This window comes from Pristiophorus japonicus, chromosome 7, assembly GCF_044704955.1.
Source record: "Pristiophorus japonicus isolate sPriJap1 chromosome 7, sPriJap1.hap1, whole genome shotgun sequence".
NCBI classification, from domain to species: domain Eukaryota; kingdom Metazoa; phylum Chordata; class Chondrichthyes; family Pristiophoridae; genus Pristiophorus; species Pristiophorus japonicus.
In genome coordinates, this window is record NC_091983.1 from 100,181,483 (window position 1) to 100,205,386 (window position 23,904).

Here is a 23,904-nt window from a genome sequence, read left to right on the forward strand (position 1 = left end):
GCTCCACTTCCCTGCCTGCTCCCTATAACCCTTTATTTCCTTATTGCTCAAAAATCTGTGTATCTCTGCCTTAAACATATTCAATGACCCAGCCCCCACTATTACTCTGGGGCAGAGAATTCCATAGATTTACAACCTTCAGAAGAAATTTCTCAGTTTTAAATGGGCGGCCCCTTATTCTGAGATATGCTCCCTAGTTTTAGTTTCCCCTATGAGTGGAAATATCCTCTCTGCATCCACCTTGTTGATCCCCCTCTATCTTTTATGTTTTGATAAGATCACCCCTCATCCTTCTGAACTCCAATGTGTATAGGCTCAACCTATCTTAAGTCAATCCCCTCATCTCCGGAATCAACCTAGTGAACCTTCTCTGAACAGCCTCCAATGCAAGTATATCCTTCCTTAAATACGGGGACCAAGACTGTACACAGTACTCCAGGTGTGGCCTCACCAATACCATGTATAGTTGTAGCAGGACTTCTCTGCTTTTATACTCTACCCCCTTGCAATAAAGGCCAACATTCCACTTGCCTTCCTGATTACTTGCTGTACCTGCATGCATACTTACTATTTGTATTTCATGCACAAGGATCCCCAGGTCCCTCTGTACTGCAGCACGTTGCAATTTTTCTCCATTTAAATTATAATTTGCGCTTCTATTTTTTTTTTCTGCCAAAGTGGATAACCTCACATTTTCTCATTATACTCCATCTGCCAAATTTTTGCCTAATCAAGCCTGTCTATAATCCCTTTGCAGATTGTTTGTGTGTCTGTAGTGAAATCTTGGTGCAACTTAAGTCAGCGCCCTTTCAAGCAACATTTGCTATCTAAACAAATGTCAGTGTAACAAAACAGACCTCTCAACTCTAAGAATATCAAATGTTTGTGCTTTGCTTTCAGCCAGCGATCCTGGGAATTCAACCAGTCAGAGCACTGAAGGTTCTACTAAAATACAGGTGTCAATGTCGGAAAGTGGAGCTGGAACCGTGGAAGCATGTAGTCTGGTGGTGGTAGTTGTAGAGAACAAAGTAAGAAGTTTGTTCATTCAGATTGAGTTTTTTTGTATGACTATAGTTGGAACTATATATGAATGTGACATTTATGTGATGTGAAATATGATACTTGAGGTAGTTACAATACTACACTCTGTTCATAAGAATTTAAGAATTAGGAGCAGGAGTAGGCCATTCGGCCCCTCGAGCCTGCTCTGCCATTCAATGAGATCATGGCTGATCTTCCTCCACTATCCCCATATCCTTTGATTCCCTTAATATCCAAAAATCTATTGATCTCTGTCTTGAATATACTTGACAACTGAGCCTCAACAGCCCTCTGGGACAGAATTCCCGAGATTCACCACTGAGTAAAGAAGTTTCTCCTCATCTCCGTCCTAAATGGCCGACCCTCTTATTCTGAGACTCTGAACCCTGGTTCTAGACTCCTCGAAGAGGAAACATCCTCCCTACATTTACTCTGTCGAGCCCTGTAAGAATTTTGTATGTTTAATGAGATTGCCTCTCATTCATCTAAACGCTAGAGAATATAGGCCTAGTTTTCTCAATCTCTCCTCTAGGACAATTTCTCCCATCCCAGGATCAGTCTAGTGAACCTTCATTGCACTCCCTTAATGACAAGTATCTTCTTCCTTCAGTAAGGAGACCAAAATTGTACACAATACTCCAGGTGTGATCTCACCAGGGCTCGATATAATTACAGTCAAGCTAAATCAAAGGATTTAGATATCACAGTTTCTGATCCTCAGTGGTCAAGTAGCCTTCCATCTTGTTTCCTGGCCAATAACTTGATATAATACAGGTTGTATCTTTCCAGTCCGACACCTTGGGACCTGACCGGTGCCGGTCCAGAGAATTTTCCGGACCACGGGAGGTCATGCTAACCCTAGACTTACCAGGTCCTGAAGACTCCATCTGGCTCATGAATGCCTCCGCCACACTCCGGCTTCAAAACTCGGGCTTTGCTCCCTCTCCCTGCCAACCCGACCTAGGAGTGAACACCGGAGGCAGCGGGGATAAGAGGAGCAGCCTTACACCACGCTGAAACCTCTGGCCTCCCTCTCTCATGGTACTGGTTTGGCACTCTTTCTGGAGGCAGATGCTGACAACGACCCCGCCACGTTCTGCGCATGCACTGTGCAGAAGCCTACTGCACAGCATTTCGTCACTCAATCTTTTTTTTCAACCCTTGGCACGTCAGTCAGCTGCCTGCCATTCCTTTTCCTTGCCTGGCCTGCTTACCTCGATGGGCAGTGCGAGAACCTCCATGAGCAGTGAAGGACGAGGTTTATTTTCTTAATTGTAGCATTTCCCCTTGGCATCCCTCAGTTGTATAAAATGCCACAATCAGACTAGTAGCCTTCATTTTTCTCCCCTTCCAAGACTTAAATGTACTTGGATTAAAATAAATAGTTCATTGTAAATCCTCGTGGCTTGTAGCAACGTGTCTTAATCTTATAAGTAACAAGTTTTAAGTTAATTATTTTTGAAAAATCTTGGATAATTCATCTTTCCTTGATTAGAGACCATTTGCCTTGGCCCATACATCTCCATCTATTGGCCCACCAATTAGCCTTAATGTACTAAAGAAAGGAAGTAGCGCTGGTTCCTGAGTTTTCCTGTCAATTATCCGCTGGGTAGGCCAAGTTGGTGGGACAAAAGCAAAATACTGCGGATGCTGGAATTTGGAATAAAAACAAAATGCTGGAAATCTCAGCAGGTCAGGCAGCATCTGTGGAGAGAAAGCAGAGTTAACGTTTTGGGTCGATGACCCTTTGTTGGATATTGCTCCATGCAAATTGGCCTACAAAATAAATGATTGCACTTCAAAATTAACTCATTGACCGTAAGTGCTTTGGGGCAACTTGAAAACGTAAAATGGGCTATGTGAATGCATGTTCTTTATTCTACCCTGTCTACAGCTGCTTCCAGGTGGTGCTCAAAAGTCACAACTTTGTGTTGCCGCATACAGTAATGTTACATTAAACATTTCTCCTTGGACCTGGCATCTGCACGGACTAATGTCTAATCACTGTCCTAGTGGCTGTTTTTAAAGCTCCATTTTAGGGGCCCCCCTTCAATCTGATTTTACTCTTTCAGTACGATCCTATGGGGTGTGGAGCATGTGGAATGAGGGAAGATTCTTGATCCTTCACATACTGCGTAGATGTGTAGCTTGATGCAGGGAAAAAGATGCAAGTTGTTGTCCTTTATTTTCCCTTTGGACCCGTATCCTTCCAAATTGCAACAGTGTAAAACATGGTGCAAAAATGGCCAGGCTCTGTCAACTTCTGTAGCAACTTCCTGAAGACGTTTGTGGTCAATTGGGAGCTCATTCGTTGATGAGTGAAGCTCTAAGTACTGTGTACATAAAATTAACTAAGGGTTGGAAACCTTATTAAATACTTTTGTTGCTAAACCGGAGAAAACACTGCTGGTTAAGTATTTGGGCTTCATCTACTTCAGACTATGCAGAGTATATTTTCCCATTAATGGAAGTTTTGTTTGTAAGAATTCGGCGAAAACACATTTGGATTTAAGCTTTGGACTTTGCTTGGACGTATTTTCTGTTACTGCAGAAGAGTAGACAGCTGAAGTGGGACAGGTCCAAACATGTCCCACAGGAATACACATCAGCTGGGTAGGGATGGGTCAATGGCTGAAAGCAGGAACATCATGATTGGGTGCCTTTTGTCATATAATGGGAACCCATCAGTGAGACATTAAGTAAAGTGGCCGGAGTTCAGGCCATCGAAAGACCAAGGAAACGATATGGCCACTCAGACTTTGCAGAGCCAGATCCACAGGAAGAGGCCCAGTAACAAAGACACGCTGGAGATGTGTCTTGCTTTTCAATTGGACTGCCTCAGGCGAACAGACAGTTGAACTTTTGGTGCGAGAAGAAACATTTTTGAAAGTAAAAGGGACAGCAGTTGCGCATCTCTCCCTCCTTCCCCCCCCCCCACCCCGCCGCCTCTTCTACGCCTGCTTGCTTCGTTCAACGCACAAGGACTGAGCACTCTGACGGAGAAAAGAAACACCATCTACGAGCAGAGAGCCTCGCTATTTCGACTGGCAAACTGACCTTGGGACTGGACTTGAATACCAGATTGGTACAGACCCAGAAGATACGCCTCATCGGGAGAAGCAGCGAGTAAGCCAGAGGGGTAATTGGTGAGCATTTATCCCAGCCCACACATCTTTAAGACCACCGCAGAGTGAAAAGGTGTTGTCCCCCAACCAAGCCTTAGGGGTTTATTGGGGAGGTTTTCTACAAGGGTCATTGGCATACGCACATTCTGTTGGACAGATTCGAAGGTGCACTTTTGGATCTGAGCAGGGCTGTTTTAGATGTGGGTACTTCGCGTTAAGGGCCTGTTTAGGCAGGCCAGGGTGTGTTGTATGGTGTTTGTTTTACACCAGGGCGTGTTTTACTGGGTGCAGGTGTGCTTTAACTTGAATAAAAACATTGTGATGGTTGCGATCACAAGATCTGTCTGTAACTGTGTATTTCTGTTCACCACTGTAATCCCGGCATCTAGAACTGTTGTAAGAGGGGTGATTCGAAATCACCAAGGGCAATACGACTTGGAGAATGTGGTGACCGCAACAGGACTCCGGTATGAGTGAACAGACAGTTATGGAAGATCTCATGGTCAAGCGATCGGCAATGGGGGATAGGATTTCCTCGTATGTATTCGGTAAAGTTAATGTAACACAACAGTGGGTGTTGGACCTGTTGTGGGCTGAGAGTCTGGAGGACAAAGCTGCTGAGTGGACAGGCGGTAAGGATTGCCAAAAGACACAAGAAAAGGCCATTTGGCTCCTGTGTCTGCAGAAGCAAGTCCAGCTGCTCGGGGAGCAGGTTGATGAGCTTAAGGCAGAGCTTCAGGAGTCAGAGGTGGTGCCCAAGTTAAAGAAAGAAGGGGACCCCTCAGTTCACTTCACCGAGGTGGATCAGGTTGGGGGGGATTAATGGGTGTAGTGAGGCTAAGACTCACAAGCTATTGCTGTTTTCCCTGGATGGGAAACTGTATCAGGCTCTGTCTGCCGAGACCAAACTGGGACAGGGGACCACGGCCGGCTTAAAGGAAGAAATCCTGAGAGTTATGGGTCACACCCAGGGTAGTCCATTCTCTAGGATGGAGAGGACATTGCAACTGGCAGGGGAAGCACCTCGGGTATTTACGGACAGGCTCTGGCCCATCTACGAAAAGGCCACGGGTGGGGTGCTCGATAGAGCACAGTTGCTGGGGGTTGGGCCAAGAAACCATTGGCTCAGGACCCTGAAGGCAAACAGTTTGCCACGAATAAGGGTAAAAGCGGAGGCCTGGTTTGACACTCAGGACCTCTCGCATACAGAGGCCAGAGTCCTCAGTCACATGAGCCTGGCTTTTAAAACCGGCTCAGGAGTAGGTCAAACCAACTTAAGGGCAGGGTACATGAAATGAAGGCCAGTGAGGCTAGTAAAAAGGCATGGCTACAGGAAGGGGTTAGCTCAGGGAAGGCTATGACTTGTTTCGGGTGTGGGAAGATGGGACACTGGAGGAGAGACTGCCCGATCCCGAGGACGGGGCAAGGCAAAGGAGATCCTCCAGTGCCTGGTAAAAGGGACCAACCGCGGACCAATTTGATGTTCTGGTGGCCGCCCTTCGGGCAGTTTTTGTGTCAGAGCAGGGACGGGTAGACGCTGCCGTGACCAGGGAAATCCCGACTGCTCTGGTAATCCCACCATCCTGACTAGCACGCATCCAGCCGGAGTACCTGTGTGCACTCATACGATGAATGGAGTAGACCATGAGTGAGGATGGGATTGGCGAAGGTAGAGGGGGAAGTACTTGGTGGACACCGGAGCTTCGAGCACGGTGATCCATGCGAGTAACCTGACCGATTCACCCTGGTCCAGCAGGGTTCCATTCAGTCTCGTGAGGTTCACCGGGAACGAGCAGGCGGGGGTGATGTCCAGGCCATAAGCCATAGATTTAGGATCCCTCCACACGAGGTGGGAATGCATCCTAATAGTGGGAACAGCCAGGGTCAGGGGACCTAGGGGCTGACTTTATGTTGGCCCACAGGATTATAGTGGATTTGAAGAATCACTGCCTTTTGGGGAGCAGTGGGTTCTGATAAGGAGAAAGAAGTTGTAGTGATCCCAAGGAAAGGGGAAGGAAAAGGTAACGTGTACCTTGAAGTTGAAGGGAAGTTACGACCTAGAGCAATTGGTCAATACTACCCCGGCCAAGTATCAGGTGTAGGTGCAGGACAACCCCTCATCATTCGCCACACACAAGCACGACTGGTAGGGTGACGAGGGTGGAAGTCAGAAACAGGGGGACCCCATGTCACGGCCACAGAAGCAATACAGTTTCCCCAGAGAAGCAGAGGCCGACTTGGAGACGGCACTCTGATCCCTGGTATTACAGGAAACTCGCCACTTTGACAGGTTAGGAAACCAGACCAGTCATGGAGAGCCACCGTGGACAAAAACATCCCAGCCTGCATGCCCACAGTCGCAGCCAAAGCTGATCTGATGGGGAGTATTCCAGCAATCTCAACCACATTTACGGTGCTTGACATTTCAAACGGGTTTTGGTCGATACTCCTGAAACAGGAAGGCCAGTACAAGTTTGCCTTCACCTTTTAAGGGACAGCAGTACACATGGACATGCCTTCCCCAGGGATTTCATCATAGCCCCTCCATATTCCACCAGTGTATGGTAGACACCTTAAAGGGTTTCAGCAGTTGGTGCAGTATGTGAACAATTTGCTTTTGTTCTCCGATGAGGGGGAGGATCATGGTCCGCTGCTGGCCGGGCTGCTGGAACTGCTGAGGGTTCAAAGTCAATCCTAAGAAAGCTTGGATCGGTCAGAGGGAAGTAAAATTCCTTGGACTGGCCATGAGGGCTGGGGAAAGAGCTATAGACTAGGCTAAACAGAAGGCGGTACAGGAGTTACCAGCCCCCCACATCTGATAGGGGTTTAATCCTTCCTGGGGCTCACTGTGTACTGCAGGGATTTTATTGAGTACGCAAGGGAGTCTGATGGGATGAGGACTGCACAGCAGCGTTTAATCGCCTCAAGGGAGATCTGCAGACAGCAGTCTCATTCGGGGTGATTAATGGTGAGGACTTCTTTTTGGAAGTAGCAGCCAGCGGGGACTGTTTGAGCACGGTGCTGCTCCAGGAGCGGCACAGCAAACTGAGGCCTGTGGTGTATTCGCCAAGTGGCCACATGGATGTAGAATGAGGATATTCCAATTGCGAGAGGCATCTCCTAGCCACGCATTGGACTGTAAAGCGCGCTTGGCTCTTTACGGGATCGTCCCTGATTGTTCTAACTTTATTGCTCTCTCAAATGCATATGAGTGCAAGGCCTGAGTGGGCCAAGGTGGCTGCCAACATCTACCCAGGGATGGCCCACAAGTGTACGGTGGAAGGGATAAATACATCTATGTCCTTCACAGCAAACGAGCTAAAGGTGGGCAGAGGAAACACTACAGGGACACCCTGAAAAAGCGTAACATCCTCACTGGCACCTGGGGGTCCCTGACGAAAGACCGCCCTAAGTGGAGGAAGTGCATCCGGGAGCCAAGCGCAGGCAGCAGAAAGAGCGTGTGGCAAACCTGTCCCACCTGTGACCGGGACTGTGGTTCTTGTATTGGACTGTTCAGCCACCTAAGGACTCATATATATTTTTAGAGTGGAAACATGTCTTCCTTGATTCCGAGGGACTGCCGATGATGGAAGGGGTATGCGATGTGGACATAGGATTCCAGGCCAGATTATGTCAACGGGTCTAGTTTGGTAGTGAACGAGGAGCGTTTCACCGGATGTGGAATTTATGGGATAGCGAGGGCCATTAAACTCCCAAGGGCCCAACACGCCCGAACTATCGGCAGTGGTGTACGTCGTTACCCACTCCACTGAGTTCCTGGCCCTATACACCATCTGCTCGGATTCCATATTTACTTGCAATTCGTGTACTGACTATTTGGCCAAGTGGGCTCGTTGCGATTTCACATCTGCAGACAGGAAGCCCTTAGCAACAGCACCGCTGCTAAGAGAGGTTTTAGAGGCCACGGGGACCCCGGGATGTCATTACATCCACAAAGTAAAGACTCACTTTAAGACAGCCCAGAGGGGATGGCAACCAAAGGGCAGATGAGTTAGCAAAGGAGGGAGCCAGGGAAGGAGTTTTTTTGGCATCCATACAGGTCCAGCCCAGTAGTAGTGATCCGGGACAAAGGGGGGACATCAGGGAGTACAGCAGTAGCATTGGCCCCACAGGATGTCATCCTGAAGCAGCTGGCTAAGGGTGTTCGGGGAGATTCTGTAAGTGGTTTTGCCCCTGGTGGTTTTGAATTGCCCCTGGTGGTTTTGAATCACCCCTCTTTAGAACGGAACAGTTCGAGACCCCGGGATTACAATGGTGAACAGAAATGCAGTTACAGACAGATCTTTCGATCTCAACCATCACAATGCTTTTATTCAAGTTAAAGCACACCTGCACCCAGTAAAACACGCCCTGGTGTAAAACAAACACCATACAACACACCCTGGCCTGCCTAAACAGGCCCTTAACGCGAAGTACCCACATCTAAAACAGCCCTGCTCAGATCCAAAAGTGCACCTTCGAATCTGTCCAACAGAATGTGCGTATGCCAATGACCCTTGTAGAAAACCTCCCCAATAAACCCCTAAGGCTTGGTTGGGGAACATAACACCCTTTCACTCTCTGCGGTGGTCTTAAAGATGTGTGGGCTGGGATAAATGCTCTCCAATTACCCCTCTGGCTTACTCGCTGCTTCTCCCGATGAGGCGTATCTTCTGGGTCTGTACCAATCTGGTATTCAAGTCCAGTCCCAAGGTCAGTTTGCCAGTCGAAATAGCGAGGCTCTCTGCTCGTAGATGGTGTTTCTTCTCTCCGCCCCAGACGGAGTGCTCAGTCCTTATGCTTTGAACGAAGCAAGCAGGCGAAGAAGAGGGGTGAGAGAGAGATGGCTGCAACTGCCATCTCTTATACTTGCAAAAATGCTGCTTCTTGCGCCAAAAGTTCAACTGTCCGTTCGCCTGAGGCAGTCCAACTGAAAAGCAAGACACATCTCTGTTACTGGGTCTCTTCCTGTGGATCTGGCTCGGCAAAGTCTGAGTGGCCATATAGTTTCCTTTGTCTTTCGATGGCCTGAACACCCGCCACTTTACTTAATGTCTCACTGATGGGCACTGTTTGTCATATAATGGGAACCCATCAACCATGATCCTGCTTTCAGCCATTGACCCATCTGTGCCCAGCTGATGTGTATTGATGTGGGACATGTTTGGACCTGTCCCACTTCAGCTGTCTGCTCTTCTGCAGTAACAGAAAATATGTCCAAACAAAGTCTAAAGCTTAAATCCAAACATGTGTTTGCCGAATTCTTGCATGTTAATTATGTGGCTTAAACACTCGTGTTTATGCATAGTGGATTAGATACTGGCCCTTCATCTGTGGGTATGGTTTCAGGTTCAAGCCAATGATGGTATGCAAGACCTTGTTTGGCTGTAGGGTTCTGTGAAATTAATTTGGGTAGGCTAAATCCAGTTTAAAGTTCAAAAGTTCCCAACAGTGTAGCTGACCTTAATTTACCCCTGTTGTCTTATCCTAGCTTTTTGGATACTTAAACCAAAATATGAATGTCTCTCCAAGCTCGATGTAAAGAATGAGCCTGCATTGTGCTATATGAAGTAATTTTCTATTCCATTTTATTGAGCTAAAGAATTATATCCATTCATTCAGAATTTTCTTTTCCTCTAGGCAGCTGCAGAAGAACTCTGTTCCCTTCTTAGTCAAGTCTTCCAAGTTGTTTACACAGAGTCCACAATAGACTTTTTGGATAGAGCAATATTTGATGGTGCTTCGACCCCAACTAAGCACATGTCCATATACAGTGGTAGGTGTTGGTTATAAACTAACCTTTAATTGCATCGTTCTAGAACAAAATACCTTGGCAATAGGTTCTGTTACATGTAGAATTTTAATTCGACTGAAATTGTATGAGTTTTTTTGGCTCCAACTGCATTTATTCATTCTGAGCTTTGTGTAATGTCCAAATATCAGTGTATTGAGCATCAAATTCTGAGCATTCAATGATTTCAAATATCTGATCTTTGTCCTGTTGCACAGATATGCAATGCCATGTGTGGCTGGATGAATAGAAGTCAGTTAGGGAGCTGAATGTAGAGATTGAGTTCATTTAATTTTCGGGAAAGGTGAAAAAGGATTTACAAAAAATACAGAAAGGACCTGGCCCATCCTTGCTCTGCTCTCCATGAGACTAACCTCATGCACCACCCTTCCCAACCAATTCATGCTACCTCCTTTTGTGGGGGTGGGGGTGGAAGAGTTAGAAGGGAATAGGGAATGCCACCCCAACACACAGTTCAATGGTTAACCGTGTTTCATCTCAAGGCATCATTTAATTTCTGCTGACATTTTTGCTTGTTTGGCTCCAGCAATATTGTGCCATTAATTTTTCTTCTTTAAAAGCAGTACAAGTCCTAGCCAGTACTAAATTTCATGTTTGCATTTCAGAATCTGGATTGGTATTCAGGATAGGGAAGAATGATGATCCTTACTGAGATGAATGGCACCTAGTCAGGAGGGAATGTTGACATTTTTACCAAAATGAAATAACAAACCTGTCCTTTATAGATCTCCTGACTGTTTCCAGGGAGTACTCCTAGAATCATAGGGCTGGAATTTCCTAACGAGCTGATTGCCGCCCAAAAGACAGCTAAGATTCCCAAGATTATCGCAACGAGGACATCTCTCCCCCGCGCGCCCTTCTTCTCTTTTCCCCCCCCCCCCCCCCCCCAACCAAAAAGTAACATGTACCCAGAGGGAAAAAAATGGGCGTTGCCCTCCCTAACTACTGTGTGTGCGGGAAATGTGTCCAGCTGCAGCTCCTGACAGACCGCACGACGGCACTGGAGCTGCGGATGGATTCACTCTGGAGCATGCGCGATGCTGAGAATGTTGTGGATAGCACATTTAGTGAGTCGGTCACACCACAGGTAAGGTTTAGGACAGAAAGTGAATGGGTGACCAAGCGACAAGGCAAGAGCAGGAAGGTAGTGCAGGAGTCCCCTACGGTCATCTCCCTCCCCCAACAGTATCCAAAACGGTATATCTGTTTTGGAGATGACTTACCGGGGAAGGCACCAGCAGCCAGGTTCATGGCACTGTGGGTGGCTGTGCTGCACAGAAGCGCGGGAAAAAGAGTGGGAGAGCTATAGTGATAGGGGGCTCAATTGTAAGGGGAATAGATAGGAACTTCTGCGGCTGCAACCGAGACTCCAGTATGGTATGTTGCCTCCCTGATGCAAGGGTCAAGGATGTCTCTGAGCGGCTGCAGAGCATTTTGGAGGGTGGGTGAACAGCCAGTTGTCGTGGTACATGTAGGTACCAACGATATAGGTAAGAAGTGGGAAGAAGTCCTACAAGCTTAATTTAGGGAGATAGGAGTTAAAAAGTAGGACCTCAAAGGTAGTAATCTCAGGATTGCTACCAGTGCTAATCAGAGTAGAGGGAGCAGGATAGTTAGAATAAATACATGGCTTGAGCAGTGGTGCAAGAGGGAGGGATTCAAATTCGTGGGACATTGGAACCAGTTCTGGGGGAAGTGGGACCTGTACAAAAGGGACAGTTTGCACTTGGGCAGGACTGGAACTGATGTCCTGGGGGTAATATTTTCTAATGCAGTTCGGGAGTGTTTAAACTAATATGGCAGGGGGATGTGAACCTATGCAGCGAGACAGGACGAAGTAATATGGAGTCAAACAGATGGTAGAGAGGTAAAAGGCAATCGTGGAAGGCTGAGTAAACAAAGGCAAGAAACAAAAAGGGCCACAATACATCATAATTCTAAAAGGACAAAGGGGGTTAAAAAAAAATAAGCCTGAAGGCTTTGTGTCTTAATGCAAGGAGTATCTGTAATAAGGTGGATGAATTAACTATGCAAATAGATGTTAACCGATATGATGTGATTGGGATTACAGAGACATGGCTCCAGGATGATCAGGGCTGGGAACTCAACATTCAGGAAGGATAAAATAAAAGGAAAAGGAGGTGGGGTAGTATTGCTGGTTAAAGAGGAGATTAATGCAATAGTTAGGAAGGACATTAGCTTGGATGATGGGTGACTTTAATATGCACATAGATTGGGCTAACTAAACTGGAAGCAGTATGGTAGAGGAGGATTTCCTGGAGTGCAGAAGGGATGGTTTTCTCGACCAATATGTCAAGGAACCAACCAGGGGGAGGCCATCTTCGACTGGGTGTTGTGCAATGAGAGGATTAATTAGCAATCTCGTGCGAGGTCCACTAGGGAAGAGTGACCATAATATGGTGAATTCTACATTAGGATGGAGAATGAAACAGTTAATTCAGAGACCATGGTCCAGAACTTAAAGAAGGGTAACTTTGAAGGTATGAGGCGTGAATTGGCTAGGATAGATTGGCGAATGATACTTAAGGGGTTGACAGTGGATGGGCAATGGCAGACATTTAGAGACCGCATGGATGAACTACAACAATTGTACATCCCTGTCTGGCATAAAAATTAAGGGAAGGTGGCTCAACCGTGGCTATCAAGGGAAATCAGGGATAGTATTAAAGCCAGGGAAGTGGCATACAAATTGGCCAGAAACCGCAGCGAACCCGGGGACTGGGAGAAATTCAGAACTCTGCAGAGGAGGACAAAGGGTTTGGTTAGGGCAGGGAAAATAGAGTACGAGAGGAAGCTTGCAGGGAACATTAAGACGGACTGCAAAAGCTTCTATAGATATGTAAAGAGAAAAAGGTTAGTAAAGACAAACGTAGGTCCCCTGCAGTCAGAATCAGGGGAAGTTATAATGGGGAACAAAGAAATGGCAGACCAATTGAACAAGTACTTTGGTTCGGTATTCATTAAGGAGGACAGGAGCAACCTTTCGGATATAAAAGGGGTCAGAGGGTCTAGTAAGGAGGAGAAACTGAGGGAAATCCTTATTAGTCGGGAAATTGTGTTGGGGAAATTGATGGGATTGAAGGCCGATAAATCCCCAGGGCCTGATGGACTGCATCCCAGAGTACGTAAGGAGGTGGCCTTGGAAATAGCGGATGCATTGACAGTCATTTTCCAACATTCCATAGACTCTGGATCAGTTTCTATGGAGTGGAGGGTAGCCAATGTAACCCCACTTTTTTTTTTAAAAAGAGGGAGAGAGAAAGCAGGGAATTATTGACCAGTCAGCCTGACATCGGTAGTGGGTAAAATGATGGAATCAATTATGAAGGATGTCATAGCAGCGCATTTGGAAAGAGGTGACGTGATGGGTCCAAGTCAGCATGGATTTGTGAAAGGGAAATCAAGCTAGACACATCTGGAATTTGAGGATGTTTCCAGTAGAGTGGACAAGGGGGAACCAGTTGATGTGTATTTGGACTTTCAGAAGGCTTTCGACAAGGTCCCACACAAGAGATTAATGTGCAAAGTTAAAGCACATGGGATTGGGGGTAGTGTGCTGATGTGGATTGAGAACTGGTTGGCAGACAGGAAGCAAAGAGTAGGAGTAAATGGGTACTTTTCAGAATGGCAGGCAATGACTAGTGGGGTACCGCAAGGTTCTGGGCTGGGGCCCCAGCTGTTTACATTGTACATTTGTGATTTAGATGAGGGGATTAAATGTAGTATCTCCAAATTTGCAGATGACACTAAGTTGGGTGGCAGTGTGAGCTGCGAGGAGGATGCTATGAGGCTGCAGAGTGACTTGGATAGGTTAGGTGAATGGGCAAATGCATGGCAGATGAAGTATAATGTGGATAAATGTGAAGTTATCCACTTTGGTGGTAAAAACAGAGACTGACTATTATCTGAATGGTGACAGATTAGGAAAAGGGGAGGTGCAACGAGACCTGGGTGTCATGGTACATCAGTCATTGAAGGTTGGCATGCAGGTGCAGCAGGCGGTTAAGAAAGCAAATGGCATGTTGGCCTTCATAGCGAGGGGATTTGAGTACAGGGGCAGGGAGGTGTTACTACAATTGTACAGGGCCTTGGTGAGGCCAGACCTGGAGTATTGTGTACAGTTTTGGTCTCCTAACTTGAGGAAGGACATTCTTGCTATTGAGGGAGTGCAGCGAAGGTTCACCAGACTGATTCCTGGGATGGCGGGACTGACCTATCAAAGACTGGATCAACTGGGCTTGTATTCACTGGAGTTCAGAAGAATGAGGGGATCTCATAGAAACATTTAAAATTCTGACATGTTTAGACAGATTAGATGCAGGAAGAATGTTCCCAATGTTGGGGAAGTCCAGAACCAGGGATCACAGTCTAAGGATAAGGGGTAAGCCATTTAGGACCGAGATGAGGAGAAACTTCTTCACTCAGAGTGGTGAACCTGTGGAATTCTCTACCACAGAAAGTTGTTGAGGCCAATTCACTAAATATATTCAAAAAGGAGTTAGATGTAGTCCTTACTACTAGGGGGATCAAGGGGTATGGCGAGAAAGCAGGAATGGGGTACTGAAGTTGCATGTTTAGCCATGAACTCATTGAATGGCGGTGCAGGCTCGAAGGTCCAAATGACCTACTCCTGCACCTATTTTCTATGTTTCTATTCTCGGCAAAAAAGTGGAATTTAGGGGTGATTGGATGGTTCTTAAAGAAAATGGCCGATTTTAAATAAGAAAATCACAATTTACCCAGAGGCTGCGGGTTGGGCCTTGGAGCAGAAAAACACTCAATCTTTTTTTTTTAACAACAGAACATAAAAGATCATTAAAACATTCTCAAACCCCTTTTAACTAAATCACCACAAAGAATTTTCAATTGAGTAAAAAACCAATTACTAATCTTTTTCTCGCCTACTGCCCAGCTCCACTGATTCTCATGGGTGTTTTTTTTCATACTTACTGCTGAGCCAAATATCGTGCCAGGGCGATCTGAGGATGCCGGCGGTCCGCTTCCCAGCGGTACCTCTTAACTGCCGGTGTAACTCGGGTGGACAATTTCTTGCTGACCTGATTATCGCCCACTGGCCAATACTGCCCAGAAACTGGGCGGTAAGCCAATGGAAATTCTAGCCCATAGAAGTTTAAAGCACGGAAGGAGGCCCTTTCGGCCCATCGAGTCCGCGGCAGCTGACCAAGAGCTATTCATCCTAATCCCACTTTCCAGCTCTTGGTCCGTGGCCCTGTCGGTTGCGGCACTTTAAGTACGCGTCCAAGTATCTCTTAAATGTGGTGAGGGTTTCTGCCTCTACCACCCTTTCAGGCAGTGAGTTCCAGACCCCCATCACCCCATGGGTGAAGAAGTTTCCCCTTGTATCTCTAAACCTCCCCCCAATTACCTTACATCTATGTCCCTGGTTGTTGACCCCTCCTAAGAGCACTCTTTCCTTAAATTCTTGCATAGTGTATATTAAACCATCTCCAAAATTCGCATTTGAATGCTTGCCGCCAATCTTTCACTGTAGAGACTACCCAATTACTATTAATGTGTATTAATAGTTCTGTTAAAATTGTATGATTTGTTTAGCTCACGGTTGTAGAACTTGTGTTGCTATCAGACTTTTTCTGTAATGTATTACAGTACAGAGCAGTTTTGTTTTGATACTTGCATTTTGCACGTGTAAGTTCATTAGCTCGTACTCAAATGTTGCTGTTTTTGCATTAGGTTATGGTTTGTATATCATTCATGCCAAAGAACATCACAGTGCAAGTCAAAATCAACATTAATGAAAGGTCCAAGTTGGTACTGGCCAAGTTTTGCTTTCCATGCCTTCCTATTTGTTTCGCTTGATTTCCTTGTAAATGTATTGTTTTTTTAATTCTTTGCCATCATACTGTATGTTGTGGAAAGTTGAAGCTATCATTTCCATGTAGTTCCACAGGCCTCTCATTACTTACTAAAATGATCAATCTTCCTCGAGTTTATCTTGGATGGTAGAGAGTGGCATCACTGAGCTTTTTCCTGGCCTTGCCCAACATTCTCAGATGTGCATTTTCCAGCAGCACTTACAATGACCATCATGGTCCTTTGCATCCATGGACTGGATTACTTTTAGTGCACTTTGCGTTAATCTTCATTTAACAGGGGTAATCAAACCTAGGAACTTCCTGGTCTGTATTGCACTAGGTGGTGCATTTGACTTGGGAGCCAACAGTGGGCACAGTTAATATGGGTATCTGCCTAAACCAAATAAAATTCCTCTAAAGTAATTACTTTCTACTTGGCCTTTCTTTCTTATACAAACATTGTGTAACTATAGTGGGACAGATTTTGCACTGCACCTTGCTATGATTAGAAAACCATTTTGGCGCAGCTGTGGTCAAGGGGATACACAGTTGCTCGTCTTGTTCAATCAGATTGAAGAATTGCTAATGCCTGAACCTGGAAGTATAAGTTAGAATATTTAATTGAATGTCAAATCATGTACAGAAAGCAAAATAGAGGAAGAAAGATGGGATTGAGGAAAAAGATGAAAAGGTTTAATTATTTACATTTTAATTTAAGTCTCAAACAATGATTAAAATCTGAAGGAATGAGACTCCACCCTTGTAAAAGTTAATTTTCAGAGCCAGAGAGGTTGTTTGGTAGTAATTAAGACTTATCACTATTTAAAAAAAAAAATGTACTTGCAATTGGAACGGACAATCAGTGAGTGCTGATGGCCACACCATTATTTTTACTGCAAAATCTGGGCCAATGTTCAGTTTTATGTAAAATTCTTTCCTGAGTTCTGTTTAATTTTGAAACCAAGTCCTGTAGAATGGTAATTCTGAATTTTTTAAGTGAGGCCTTTTTGTTTTACATCTCCAACATTTTTAAAAATGTGAATTTTCTTGTGCTTTTTATGCAGGACTATACAGGTATTAAGATGTTTAGGTTGCAATGGTGAGTTAAAACTAAGACTGCAGCTGGAATCTTTATTATATATTCTGTATCCTGTTGTAATATATTGGCCCCAAGTTTCCACATGATTTGCTCCTGATTTTTAGGAGCAACTGGTGTGGAACGGAGTATCTTCGAAATCGGAATTCTCCACATTTAGTTTGCTCCAGTTCTAGTCAGTTAGAACAGTTTCACTTTGGAACAGAATTTTTTTTTCAAAAGGGGGCGTGTCCGGCCACTTACGCCTGATTTCAAAGTTTTGTGAGTGAAAACTTACTCCAAACTAACTTAGAATGGAGTAAGTGAAGATTTTTGTACGCTCAAAAACCTTGTCTACACTTTAGAAAATCAGGCGTAGGTTACAAATCAGACGTAGGGAATGGTGGGGGGGGGGGGTGTTTAAAGGGAAGTTTACAAACATTAAACACTTTAGTTTTACAAATAAAGAGCCATCATCAATAATAATAAATAAATCAATCAAAAAAAATTAAGAAATAATTTTTTTAAATCGGTAAATAAAACATTTTCTACTTACCGACTGCAGCACCGGGAGCCCTCCAACAGCATGCTAAGATGCCCCCTCAGTGTGTCTCTGTCAGTGTCTCTATCTCTGTCTGTATCTCTCATTCTCTGTCTGTGTTTCTGATGGGGGGGGAAAAGGAGATTAGGGGGGGGAGAGAAAGGAGATTTTGGGGGGTGTGGGGACTGAACGGGCTGGGCCCGAGACTTCGGGCAGGGCCCGTCCCCAGCACCAGATTTACAGATAGGTGGCGTCGGGTTGGGGGGGGGGTGGTGGGAGGGAGTTCGGGTCGGGGAGAGAGCGGGAGGTCAGGTCGGGGGGAGGGAGGTCTGGTCCGGGGGGGGGGGAGGCGCGGGTGTCTGGTCCGGTCCGGAAGCGGGAGTCTGGTCGGGAGGAAGCAGGAGCTGGCCGTGGGAGGAGCCTTATTCACGCAGCCCAATGAGGCCATTCGGCCAGGGCTAGGGGCTGCGTGCTTCGGGCCCCTCCCACACAGTTTCGGGTGCCTGGAGCTACTGCACTTGCGCGCCCACAGTAGCGCGCATGTGCAGAGGTCCCGGCACTGTTTTCAGCGCAGGGACCTGGCTCCACCCCCTACAGCTTCTGCTGCGCTGCGCTGAGGATCTGCAAGGAGGTGGAGAATCTGGAGGTTTTTTGTGGCGCGAAAAACAGGCGTCAGGTCGGGACTGCGCCGTTCTAGGCGCGGCTCGAAACTTGGGCCCATTATACTTGTATCTTCAAAAACTGATTCCATCAGTTTGAATGAGCCATACCTTTTACCTGCCGAAGATGAATCAGTAAGTTAAAGGTGTGAAGCCCTCCAAGATATTCTGTCAAATTGAGCATTAACTATTCTTTCAATTTGATGTTTGACCTCTGCATTCTTGCTTCCCTGATGTGTACACTCGAGGTAAGCTGTTTTGTGACTGATGGCTTAATGAGTAAATGCACCAGGTACAGAGGCACTGACTGGGATGCTACCTGGAAATTGGAAAATAAGCTATTGTCTTCTGATTACTCTCCAGTGATCCAAACTGGAAGAAGTGAATGTTTGAGCACAGAGTCTGGCTTGGCTGTGATGCCGTCCATCGGCAGGTTGTCTGCCATATATCGCGTCAAGCCTCGCACATAAGGACTTGCCTTTAACAGTGGCTGCTTGCACCTGTGAAACCAAAGCACAGTCCAGCAACTTGTTAGGACTTGGAAATCTGTACCAGAAACAGAATTAATGGTGGCTTTTTTGAAAGGGAATTGGGTAAATATCTTTTTTTTGAAAGGATAGAGAAAATCAGGTGAATGGGATTAATATACAAGAACATAAGAAATAGGAACAGGAGTAGGCCATACAGCCCATCGAGCCTGCTCTGCCATTTAATAAGATCATGGCTGATCTGATCATGGACTCTGCTCCACTTCCCCACCTGCTCCCCAGAACCCCTTATCCCCTTATCGTTTAAGAAACTGAATAAATTTAAGACAGAAATAGACAATGTCCCAGCTTCCATAGCTGAGACAGCGAATTCCACAGATTTACAACCCTCAGAAGAAATTTCTCCATCTCAGTTTTAAATGGGTGACCCCTTATTCTAAGATCATGCCCTCTAGTTCTAGTCTCCCCCATCAGTGGAAATGTCCTCTCTGCATCCACCTTGTCAAGCCCCCTCAAACTTAATACGTTTCGATAAGATCACCTCTCATTCTTAATTCCAGTGAGTAGAGGCCCAACCTACTCAACCTTTCCTCAAGTCAACCAGAATCAACCGAGTGAACCTTCTCTGAACTGCCTCCAAAGCAAGTATATCATTTTGTAAATATGGAACCCAAAACTGCACGCAGTATTCCAGGTGTGGCCTCACCAATACTTTTATATAGCTGTAACAAGACTTCCCTGCTTTTATACTCCATCCCCCTTTGATACCATTGGCCTTCCTGATCACTTGCTGTACCTGCATACTATCCTTTTGTGTTTCATGCACAAGTACCCCCAGGTCCCACTATACTGCGACACTTTGCAATCTTTCTCCATTTAAATAACTTGCTCTTTGATTTTTTTTTTTCTGCCAAAGTGCATGACCTCACATTTTCCAACATTATACTCCATCTGACACATTTTTGCCCACTCACTTAGCCTGTCTGCCCTTGTGCAGATTTTTTGTGTCCTCGCACATTGCTTTTCCTCCTATCTTTGTATCATCGGCAAACTTGGCTACATTACACTCAGTCCCTTCTTCCAAGTCGTTTATATAGATTGTAAATAGTTGGGGTCCCAGCATTGATCCCTGCGGCACCCCACTAGTTACTGGTTGCCAACCAGAGAATGAACCATTTACCCCCGACTCTGTTTTCTGTTAGTTAGCCAATCCTCTATCCATGCTAATATCTTATCCCCAACCCCATGAACTTTTATCTTGTGCAGTAACCTTTTATGTGGCACCTTGTCAAATGCCTTCTGGAAGTCCAAATACACCACATCCACTGGTTCCCTTTTATCCACCCTGTTTGTTACATCCTCAAAGAACTTCAGTGTCCCTGACTACTGCATGTGCAGGAATTGTCTAGCTGCAGCTCCTGTCAGACCGCATTGCGGCACTGGAGCTGCACATGGATTCACTCTGGAGCATCCGCAATGCTGAGGATGTCGTGAATAGCACATTTAATAAGTTGGTTACACCGCAGGTAACGGCTACAAAAGCAGACAGGGAATGAGTGACCATCAGGCTGAGCAGGAGTAGGCAGGTAGTGCAGGTGTCCCTGCAGTCATCTCCCTCACAGATATACCACTTTGGACACTGATGGGGGAGATGGCTCACTGATGGGGGAAGGCAACAGCAGCCAAATTCATGGCACCATAGGTGGCTCTTGCACAGGAGGGCAGGAAAAAGAATGGGAGAGCGAAAGTGGTAGGGGACTCTATTGTAAGGGGAATAGATGGGCGTTTCTGCGGCTGCAATTGAGACTCGAGGATGCTATGTTCCTTCCAACTCAACATCCAGGGGTATTCAATATTTAGGAAGGATAGACAGAAAGGAAAAGGAGGTTGGGTAGCATTGCTGGTTAGAGAGATGATTAATGCAATAGTAAGGAAGGACATTAGCTTGGATGATGTGGAATCTGTATGGGTAGAACACCAAATGGCAGAAAATGTTAGTGGGAGTTGTGTACAGCCCACCAAACAGTAGTAGTGAGGTTGGGGATGGCATCAAACAGGAAATTAAGGATGCATGCAATAAAGGTACAGCAGTTACCATGGGTGACTTTAATCAACATATAGATTGGGCTAACCAAACTGGTAGCAATACAGTGGAAGATTTCCTGGAGTGTATAAGGAATGATTTTCTCGACCAATGTGTCAAGGAACCAACTAGAGAGCTGGCCATCCCAGACTGGGTATTGTGTAATGAGCGAGGATTAATTAGCAATCTTGTTGTGTAAGGCCCCCTGGGAAACTGTGACCATAATATGGTAGAATTCCTCATTAAGATGGAGAGTGATGCAGTTAATTCAGAGACTACGGTCCTGAACTTAAAGATAACTTTGATGGTATGAGATGTGAATTGGCTAGGACCTCAAAGGTGGTAATCTCTGGAATGCTACCAGTGCCAAGTGCTAATCAGAGTAGAGGGAGCAGGATAGTTAGAATAAATACGTGGCTTGAGCAGTGGTGCAAGAGGGAGGGATTCAAATTCCTGGGACATTGGAGCCAGTTCTGGGGGAAGTGGGACCTGTACAAAAGGGACGGTCTGCACTTGGGCAGGATTGGAACTGATGTCCTGGGGGTAACATTTGCTAATGCAGTTCGGGAATGTTTAAACTAATATGCCAGGGGGATGTGAACCTATGCAGCGAGACAGGACGAAGTAATATGGAGTCAGAAACAGATGGTAGAGGTAAAAGGCAATAGTGGAAGGCTGAGTAAACAAAGGCAAGAAACAAAAAGGGCCACAATACATCATAATTCTAAAAGGACAAAGGGTGTTAAAAAAAAATAAGCCTGAAGGCTTTGTGTCTTAATGCAAGGAGTATCCGTAATAAGGTGGATGAATTGACTATGCAAATAGATGTTAACCGATATGATGTGATTGGGATTACAGAGACTTGGCTCCAGGATGATCAGGGCTGGGAACTCAACATTCAGGAAGGATAAAATAAAAGGAAAAGGAGGTGGGGTAGCATTGCTGGTTAAAGAGGGGATTAATGCAATAGTTAGGAAGGACATTAGCTTGGATGATGTGGAATCTATATGGGTAGAGCTGCAGAACACCAAAGGGCAAAAAACGTTAGTGGGAGTTGTGTACAGACCTCCAAACAGTAGTAGTGATGTTGGGGAGGGCATCAAACAGGAAATTAGGGGTGCATGCAATAAAGGTGCAGCATTTATGGGTGACTTTAATATGCATATAGATTGGGCTAACCAAACTGGAAGCAATATGGTGAAGGAGGATTTCCTGGAGTGCATAAGGGATGGTTTTCTAGACCAATATGTCGAGGAACCAACTAGGGGGGAGGCCATCTTAGACTGGGTGTTGTAATGAGAGAGGATTAATTAGCAATTTCGTTGTGCGAAGCCCCTTGGGGAAGAGTGACCATAATATGGTGGAATTCTACATTAGGTTGGAGAATGAAACTGTTAATTCAGAGACCATGGTCCAGAACTTGAAGGGTAACTTTGAAGGTATAAGACGTGAATTGGTGAGGATAGATTGGCGAATGATACTTAAGGGGTTGACAGTGGATGGGCAATGGCAGACATTTAGAGACCGCATGGATGAACTACAATAATTGTACATCCCTGTCTGGCGTAAAAATAAAGGGAAGGTGGCTCAACCGTGGCTATCAAGGGAAATCAGGCATAGTATTAAAGCCAAGGAAGTGGTATACAAATTGGCCAGAAATCGCAGCGAATCCGGGGACTGGGAGAAATTCAGAACTCAGCAGAGGAGGACAAAGAGTTTGGTTAGGGCAGGGAAAATAGAATACGAGAGGAAGCTTGCAGGGAACATTAAGACGGACTGCAAAAGTTTCTATAGATATGTAAAGAGAAAAAGGTTAGTAAAGTCAAACATAGGTCCCCTGCAGTCAGAATCCAGGGAAGTCATAACGGGGAACAAATAAATGGTAGACCAATTGAACAAGTACTTTGGTTTGGTATTCACGAAGGAGGGCACAAACAACCTTCCGGATATGAAAGGAGTCAGAAGGTCTAGTAAGAAGAAGGAACTGAGGGAAATACTTTATTAGTTGGGAAATTGTGTTGGGGAAATTGATGGGATTGAAGGCTGATAAATCCCCAGGGCCTGATGGTCTGCATCCCAGAGTACTTAAGGAGGTGGCCTTGGAAATAGCAGATGCATTGAGTCATTTTCCAACATTCCATCGACTCTGGATCAGTTCCTATGGAGTGGAGGGTAGCCAATGTAACCCCACTTTTTAAAGGAGGGAGAGAAAACTGAATTATAGACCAGTCAGCCTGACATCAGTAGTGGGTAAAATGATGGAATCAATTATTAAGGATGTCATAGCGCATTTGGAAAGAGGTGATGTGATAGGTCCAAGTCAGCATGGATTTGTGAAAGGGAAATCATGCTTGACAAATCTTCTGGAATTTTTTGAGGTTGTTTTCAGTAGAGTGGACAAGGGAGATCTAGTTGATGTGGTGTATTTGGACTTTCAGAAGGCTTTCGACAAGGTCCCACAAGAGATTAATGTGCAAAGTTAAAGCACATGGGATTGGGGGTAGTGTGCTGACGTGGATTGAGAACTGGTTGGCAGACAGGAAGCAAAGAGTAGGAGTAAATGGGTACTTTGCAGAATGGCAGGCAGTGACTAGTGGGGTACCGCAAGGTTGTGTGTTGGGGCCCCAGCTGTTTACATTGTACATTAATGATTTAGACGAGGAGATTAAATGTAGTATCTCCAAATTTGCGGATAACACCAAGTTGGGTGGCAGTGTGAGCTGCGAGGAGGATGCTATGAGGCTGCAGAGTGACTTGGTTAGGTGAGTGGGCAAATGCATGGCAGATGAAGTATAATGTGGATAAATGTGAGGTTATCCACTTTGGTGGTAAAAACATAGAGACAGACTATTATCTGAATGGTGACAGATTAGGAAAAGGGGAGGTGCAACGATACCTGACTGTCATGTTACATCAGTTATTGAAGGTTGGCATGCAGGTACAGCAGGCGGTTAAAGCAAATGGCATGTTGGCCTTTATAGCGAGGGGATTTGAGTACAGGGGCAGGGAGGTGTTGCTACAGTTGTACAGGGCCTTGGTGAAGCCACACCTTGAGTATTGTGTACAGTTTTGGTCTCCTAACTTGAGGAAGGACATTCTTGCTATTGAAGGAGTGCAGCGAAGGTGGTTCATACTGATTCCTGGGATGGCGGGACTGACCTATCAAAGACTGGATCAACTGGGCTTGTATTCACTGGAGTTCAGAAGAATTGAAAGGGGGTCTCA

At 45.6% G+C, this 23,904-nt stretch overlaps 1 protein-coding gene across 4 annotated transcripts in view; it reads left to right on the plus strand.

The window, feature by feature from the left end:
* Positions 1–23,904, plus strand: part of ccm2 (CCM2 scaffold protein) — a 115,519-nt gene that overhangs the window by 67,536 nt on the left and 24,079 nt on the right. For all 4 annotated transcript variants that reach the window (XM_070885175.1, XM_070885174.1, XM_070885178.1 and 1 more), the window contains 2 exons: positions 901–1,028; positions 9,807–9,942. In XM_070885175.1, the coding sequence (XP_070741276.1) occupies positions 901–1,028; positions 9,807–9,942 (264 nt within the window). The remainder of the gene's footprint in view (positions 1–900; positions 1,029–9,806; positions 9,943–23,904) is intronic.